General features: G+C 38.9%; 1 protein-coding gene across 1 annotated transcript in view; it reads left to right on the top strand.

The window, feature by feature from the left end:
• The first annotated feature begins 8,060 nt into the window (after positions 1–8,060).
• LOC107689960 (pro-neuregulin-3, membrane-bound isoform-like) overlaps positions 8,061–8,186 on the top strand; it is a 149,480-nt gene continuing 149,354 nt past the window's right edge. The window contains exon 1 of the mRNA XM_016488169.1: positions 8,061–8,123. Coding sequence (XP_016343655.1) covers positions 8,061–8,123 — 63 coding nt within the window. The remainder of the gene's footprint in view (positions 8,124–8,186) is intronic.

Genomic DNA, 8,186 nt, shown 5'->3' with positions numbered 1-8,186 from the left:
AGTAGGTCCAAAGATCATATTATCAGAATTTGGGCAAAATTGGGCAACATTTCTGGGAGGAGTAGCGAAAAAACTGTTTTTGATTTACTTCAATATGGCGGACAGACACCCTGTTGGGAAATGACAAATGAGACATTGTCAGAATCGGCATAACCCAAGGAACAAAATGACATAAATATAAAAAAGTTATGTGTTTTTGCAAGAATTGTTATAGCTCTGAATAACACAGGATTAACACAGTAATAACGCAGTAATAACACAGGAATAACACAGTAATAACACAGTAATAATTAAGTAATAACGCAGTAATAACACAGGAATAACACAGTAATAACACAGAAATAACACAGGAATAAATCAGTAATAACAGAAAATATAGCTGCTTCTGGTGCCACTGGTGCCAAGCCCGAGAAGTGCTGTAGTGCAGTGCAGAGCGGGAAGAGCAAAAACGGCACATACATAAAAATTGAACAGAAGTTCAGATGAGAATGACCAAAAACACGTTTCTGATTCAACACGAACACACAAGGAAAATCCAAGGTCTGGAACAGAAGCAATGTTAGCCACCCTGGAATCGAACCCACGACCTTAAAGGTTCTGGCCCAGTGGCTTAGCAGAGTGCCCCACTCAGTTGACACATGTTCAACAGATCGCAGAAGAGAGGTTAAGGTGTGAGAATGAGCTCACAAAAGCGTGACTTAGCATTTTACATAAAAGCACAATTGAGATCCTCAGATTCGGCATGACCCAAGGAATCCATAGACACCATGATCATGATTTTCTGACTAACTGTTCAAAAGTTATAAGGCAAAATGTGCATTTTTAGTATGTCACGACCCATAGGTGGCGCTGTTCCCAAATTTGGCATGGACCCTCAGATCATGTTGTTGATGAAGCATACCAAGTTTGGTTTTGATTGATCAAAGTTTGGCCGAGATACAGCCTCTGAACCAATTTGGGTCGCCCTCGTTAACGTCACAACATCATAACTTTTTTTTTCACTAGTAGGTCCAAAGATCATATTATCAGAATTTGGGCAAAATTGGGCAACATTTCTGGGAGGAGTAGCGAAAAAACTGTTTTTGATTTACTTCAATATGGCGGACAGACACCCTGTTGGGAAATGACAAATGAGACATTGTCAGAATCGGCATAACCCAAGGAACAAAATGACATAAATATAAAAAAGTTATGTGTTTTTGCAAGAATTGTTATAGCTCTGGAACACTACGTGGCGCTGTCTTCAAACTTCCGGGGTACCTCAGGGACATGGTGTTGATGATCCCCACCGATTTTTGAGCAGATATGTCAAATGGTTCAAAAGATCCCAGACAGCAACATAGTGTTGGTCCAGATCCGACCCACATCTGGCCCATGTGAAATCCATGCGGGCCAAATGTGGGCCGGATCTGGGCCGAAACTGTCTGCTGTCTGGGATATTGCAATTTATTACAAATTTCAAAATGGCAGACAAGTGGTTCAGGCAATATTTACATGCACAGATTCAGCATGACCCAAGGAATCCATAGACACTAAGATCATAATTTTCTGACTAATTGTTCAAACGTTATAAGCGAAAATGTACATTTTTGGTATCTCACCACCCATATGTGGCGCTGTTCCCAGCTTTGGCAAGGACCCTCAGATCATGGTGTTGATGAAGTGTACCAAATTTGTTTTCGATTGATCAATGTTTGGCCGAGATACAACCTCTGAACCGATTTCGGGTTGACCTTGCTAAGTTCACAACTTCATAACTTTTGAACAAAGATGAATAAAAAAAATTGGTTCAGTCATTTCTGTGCAGCTCAGTCCAAAGATCATGTGAGCCAATTTTGGGAAGAATTGAATAAATATTGAAGGAGGAGTAGAGAATAGACTATTTACTGTACTTTTCAAAATGGCTGCTACTGTAAGGGGTGGAGTCTTAATGTAAGCAATTGAATGTGATCTCCATGAAGGGAGTAATCATGTGTACTAAGTTTCATTTTTCTAGAATCAGGGGTTCAAGAGTTATTACCATTTCAATATTGAATTTTTGAACTGGTGGTGGCGCTATAGAGTCTAGAGACCCCAAGTTGGTCAGATCACTATTCATGGCCATCACTACAATTGTGCAAAATTTCATAATTTTCCTATGTTCTGTTCATAGGGCTGCCATAGAACCCCATTGGGGAAAAATAACAATAATAATAAAACATAAAGATACAATAGGGGCTACAGCCCTTCGGGCTTGGCCCCTAATAACAGAGGAATAATACAGGATTAACACAGTAATAACACAGTAATAATTCAGTAATAACACAATAACACAGGAATAATACAGGATTAACACAGTAATAACACAGGAATAACACAGTACTAACAGGTAATAACCCATTAATAACACAGTAATAACACAGTAATAACGCAGTAATAACTCAGAAATAACACAGTAATAACAGAACTAACTCAGGAATAACAGAAATAACACAGGAAATACACAGTAATAACAAAGGAATAATTCAGGAACAACACAGTAATAACAGTAATAATGCAGTAATAACAGAAATAACACAGTAATAACGCAGTAATAACTCAGTAATAACACAGTAATAATGCAGGAATAACACAGTAATAACACATGAATAACACAGTAATAACAAAGAAATAACACAGGAATAACACATTAATAACACAGGAATAACACAGTAATAACAAAGAAATAACACAGTAATAACACAGTAATCACACAGGAATAACACAGGAATAACAGAAATAACGCAGGAATAACACAGTAATAACACAGAAAGAACACAGTAATAACACAGAAATAGTTCAGTAATAACACAGTAATACACAGTAATAACACAGGATTAACTCAGTAATAACACAGTAATAACACAGTAATAACTCAGTAATAACACAGGAATAACAGAAATAACTCAGGAATAACACATTAATAAAACAGGATTAACACAGTAATAAGACAGGAATAACTCAGTAATAATACAGTAATAACGCAGTAATAACACAGAAATAACATAATTAAAACACAGGAATAACTCAGTAATAACACAGAATTAACACATTAATAACACAGAAATAACACAGGAATAACTCAGTGACAACAGAAATAACACAGGAATAACAGTAATAACAGTTAATATTGTGGTTGTAATGATTCATCAACACGGCTGGGATCCATTTGCAGTTTTATTTGAAACTTAATCAAACAAGCAGAGGTGAAGACACAGAGTAGGCAGTATCGTAGGGCAGACAGAATGGTGATCATAGACAGACCTGAGATCGGGGCAGGCAGATATCGTTCAGAAACTGAGACAGTCTTAGGTCAGGGCAGGCGGCAATCCAATGTCGATAGTCCAGTATACAGAGCACAAGTCCAAGGGGCAGGCATGAAATCAACAAGAGACAAAGGCAGGCAGAGGTAATAACAGAAGGCAGTCCAATGAAACCGGAATAACGCTCAGAGATGTTCACCAAGGCAAAACAAGACTTCGCAGAGAATCTGGGTGAAAGAGCTCATTAAATAGTCTAAAGTAATGGGGAACAGGTGTGGGAGAATGATCAGTGACAGGTACAGGGCTGATGGGAAATGTAGTGCGGGGAGTAAACTAGTACTCTGGTGATGGAGCCCTCTGGTGGCCTGAAGAGAGAGTAACAGAAGCGCTTTCCGTAACAGAGCCCCCCCTGCGAACGGCTCCGGAAGTGAGGAGTTAGGCATTTGAGAACAGACCTGACATGTTGGATATGCTCCTCGAGGGTTTCGGAATAGACCAGAATATCGTCAATGTATACGATAACATTCCTGTTGAGCATGTCCCTGAAGACGTCATTGATGAATGACTGGAAGATAGATGGACTGTTGACTAGGCCGAAGGGCATAACCCGATATTCATAGTGCCCAGTGGTTGTGGAGAAGGCAGTTTTCCATTCATCACCCGCCCGAATCCAAATGAGATTATATGCACTGCGTAAATCCAGCTTGGTGAAGAATTTGGCAGTTCTCAGCTGTTCCAGTGCAGAGGGTACTAAGGGTAGTGGGTAACGAAATTTAACAGTCATTTCATTGAGGCCACGATAATCGATGCAAGGACGGAGACCGCCCTCCTTCTTCACGAAGAAAAACCCTGCGGACGCTGATGAAGTGGAGGGTTGGATGAAGCCTTTAGCCAGTTCCTCCTGAATGTAGTTGTTCATGGCTTCGGATTCTGGTTGTGACAGGGGAAATATGCGGCCCTTCAGGGGACTAGAGTCGAGCAGAAGGTCGATAGCGCAGTCGCAGGGTCTGTGAGGAGGCAGTTGAGAGGCTTGGATTTGCTGAATGCTTCACTTAGATCATGATAGACACTGGGGAACCCCGGGACGAATATCATCAGCAAAAATTGAACTGGTTTGAATGGCTTTACTTTTATTGCAGAGCAATTACTATATGCAATGAAATATAAATGTTACTGTCATTTGATTCTGGATGTGGTGAATAAGCTGCCAGTGATCAAATAAAGTCTTTCCGAGTCACAGGGCTCAAGTCCAAGTCAAGTCTCGAGTCATTGCTGTCAAAGTCTAAGTCGAGTCTCAAGTCTTCTTCAATTATTTCGAGTCGAGTCGCAAGTCATCAAATTTGGGACTCGAGTCCGAGTCAAGTCTCGAGTCAAGTGACTCGAGTCCACACCCCTGCCCGTTTGCTATTTAAATACATGCGGTAACTCACAAATAAATGTTGAGATGTATGCTGACAGTCCTGTCATTTACAATGTATATTCCAGTGGTATTGGTTTCATTTGCTCTGCAGAGGAAAATAGATCCAATACATTGGGAATATTGTGCTTATGATGTTACACAGTTCATGTCTCTTTTACTGAGGTTCAAAATCATCCAGTATTGTGCTGTAAACAATATTTTTCCATCTCAAAACTGATGCTGAGTGAAGAAGAATTTCTGTGCTCTTGAATGTGTTATTGACTTCATGTCATCCTGTGTTGAAGATGCTGGCATGTCCAGGGGCGTAAATATCGTCTAACAGACAATAAACATAACATTTCTCAAGAGCGATTTTTGTAGGGGACACAAATAATACAGCTAAGATTGTACTTGTAAGGATATGTATACAGAGAGGAAAGCCTTACCACTATTAGTGCAGCGGGGAGACCGTGCCAAATTAGTCAACTTCAAGTTGTTGTGGTTGCGCCCGACGCGCCGCGACAGCGCTCGTGTCCATTGTATCCGTACAGTGTTGCCAAGTCCGTGGTTTTCCCGTGGAATCGGGCTACTTTAATTATCACTGTTGCCGCGGGTTGTTTTTCATGTCCGCAGGTTGAAGCGACCCCAATAACGTGTATTTTAGCCCCTGGAATGCGATTTTTACTGGGGGACTCCCTCGAAACGCAGTTAGTTTGGGCTAGTTTTGGGTAACAATTGGGAGGGTTTTGTTGTAAAAAACCTGGCAACCCTTTTAGTCAAGCAGGTAACCTTATTATTGCTAACATAGCGACTCATCGAAAAATACATTGGCATTATCTGAATTAAAGAGAAAATAATCACTTCATCCGATGTTTAAGTGAATAAAATAGACTTGACAGCCTTGGAGTTCCACAACTATTGGCTTTGTTCTCTCTCACTGGACTTGTGTGTGTAGGTGATGTAAAAGAGGAAAGCAGGCATTTGGACCAAAGCACTGTGAGGCAAGGGAGGGGAGACTCAAAATGTTTCTAAACTTAAAATGCATTTTTTCCCCGTTTGTGTTGTTTTACTACTTACACAATTATTTAAAGTATAAAACATTGTTATTTACAATAGACAGACTGGTTTCTAATCATATTTTTAGGAGGGACAATCCTCCTTAACATAAGGAATTGCACCACTGGTGGTATCTTGATCGCATCTCATGTACTTGCTTTTGTCTTCTCTCATTCTCGCCCTGTCAATCACTCTTTTGTTTTCCCTTGGTGCTCTGGTTGACAAACAAAGGAATTCATGTTCCCTTTTTTTTTTAGTTTCACACCATGTTCTCCCATAGCTTCACCTATCTTATTAGAAGGAGGTCCTATGTGAGGTCACCACACATTTAATTGTCCTTGCTCCTGCAGAAATGTCCACCTATCAGTCAAGTGCTGTCAGTCAGCATTTAAAAGTGTCCAAATCCAGCCCAAGTCACACTGACGGTGGGTGTGCGTTCACAGTCTAGTGCCCCCCACGGAATTTTTTTTTTTTTTAAGGTTCTTATTACTTCTTATTGATTGTTTGCAGAGGGACCTGCTTGAATGAGGGCTTTAACCTTCTTCTGTATTGTGTGGGAAGTTATCTGTATTTGTGTTGTGTTTGTGTGTCCAGTATTTTGTGATTGTGCATTTTTTCTAGGAAGGCAAGATTTCTAGGTTTATCCTGATTTCATGAGGTGTGTCTTGACTTGTAAATAAACCATGGTTTCTGTTTCTCTGTTCTGTTATGAGTAGCTTCAGTGTCAGTAGCTACTGTCTTTATTGTTTGTGGTTTCAATTGGGTGACACTGCAGAAAAAGGAAGCTGTTTCTTCAGTATTGCAGGTTAGTTTGCAGATACTTCTTTGTAGAATGTGTTTAAGCAAATAATGTATCTGGTTGCCATGACGATAACTTCACAAGCTTGTTTCCACTCTCTATAGTTCTCTTGGTACAAGCGGTTTTTAACGAAATGCCTAAATGAAAATGTGTTTCAACAAGTTGAAAGAAGCCCATCTATTTATTTTTACAAGACTTGAAAATGCAAGTAAGACACTTTGCTTTCACTGTAAAAGTTCAATTTCCAGAATTTTCTTCTGACAAATATGGAATTGGTGTCATATTTATATGCTGATAATTTATGAAATGTTATATTCAAAGTCAGCATGAAATGAAAATTAACAATCTTTTTTTCTGAGTTGCATGCTATACATCTTATTGTGAATTATTATTAGTTTATTATTAATTATTATTATTATTATTATTATTATTATCATTATTATTATTGTTAATGACCTTGTAATGTTTAATCAAAGTAACTGGATCTTTCTGAAAATGACAGACTTCTTTTTGGTAATGTATGCTGTACTTCTCCAAAGGGTCTGTCTGTCTGTCTGTCTATCCTTTTTTGCATACTATGGAAGTTAATGGCTACCATTAACTGTTTGATTACCAACATTCTTCAAAATATCTTCTTTTGTGCTCAACAGAAGAAAGAAACTCATACTGATTTGGAATAACTTGAGGGTGAGTAAATGATGACAAAATATACATTTTTTGGTGAACTATCCCTTTAAGGCCTGTTCACACCCACATTCATATTTGCATGCAAATTCTGTCCAATTTTTTTTTATTTGTCTCTTAAGACCAGTGTGTTACAAATGGCAATGAAAATCCAGTTTCCTTCGCTGACAGGTGGTGGTGCTTATAGAAAAACAAAAATACCCTGATTACTCTGGTAAACAAAATGTTGCCGAACATTCCATGTCTGACACCCAATTGTCATGGGGAAGAAATTAAGTGAAACAATATTTACATTTTTCAAACAGCAGTTGAGATTTTTGTATTAACAATGCATTTATCAAAAAACACCTAAAACAAGAGTACAGAGACAGAAGAGCCAGTTCCAGAGTAGATTACTATTCATTGTCACTTAGCGTAGTCTGTTTGTGAACACCACCAAGTCGTAGTTTTATTAAACAGCAAAGACTCTAGGCCTGTGACCAAAAGCACAAATCATATTTGTTATGATTTGCAGTTCATCAGTTTTATTCGCAGTGCGATGGAAAAATATTTAGAAAAAAAACTCTGTAAAAAAACTGTTGCATTGATGACATACAAAAGTTTTTATCTGTCTGAAAAGACACATAAACAGTTGTTCATTCAAATTAAAATGTTTATCACACGAAACATTAATCTCACTGATCAGGCCTTTAAACCCTGCCTTTCCACAATCACATTCATTTTTGAGTGCAACAACCACATCTCAAAGTCCAATCAACAGCTGATTGATAGAACCAAGTTTTTTTTCTATCCCCCGAGTGTTCTGGTTTGAGACAAGTCACCCTACAATGACACCAAGACTATGTCTCTGTGTCTTCTAGAAGCCTCTTCTTATGCCGTCGCTCAGACACTCAGGGGTGTGTCTGTGAGATGGGCGTCTGGAATTTTAACTACTTTACCTCTGCTGCTCTTTCTCAACAACTCTCCT

The sequence above is a fragment of the Sinocyclocheilus anshuiensis genome, unplaced genomic scaffold (assembly GCF_001515605.1).
Source record: "Sinocyclocheilus anshuiensis isolate Anshui unplaced genomic scaffold, SAMN03320099.WGS_v1.1 scaffold1541, whole genome shotgun sequence".
Lineage (NCBI taxonomy): Eukaryota > Metazoa > Chordata > Actinopteri > Cypriniformes > Cyprinidae > Sinocyclocheilus > Sinocyclocheilus anshuiensis.
Note: the sequence above shows the minus strand (reverse complement) of the source record. Positions and strands in the feature narration are given on the sequence as shown.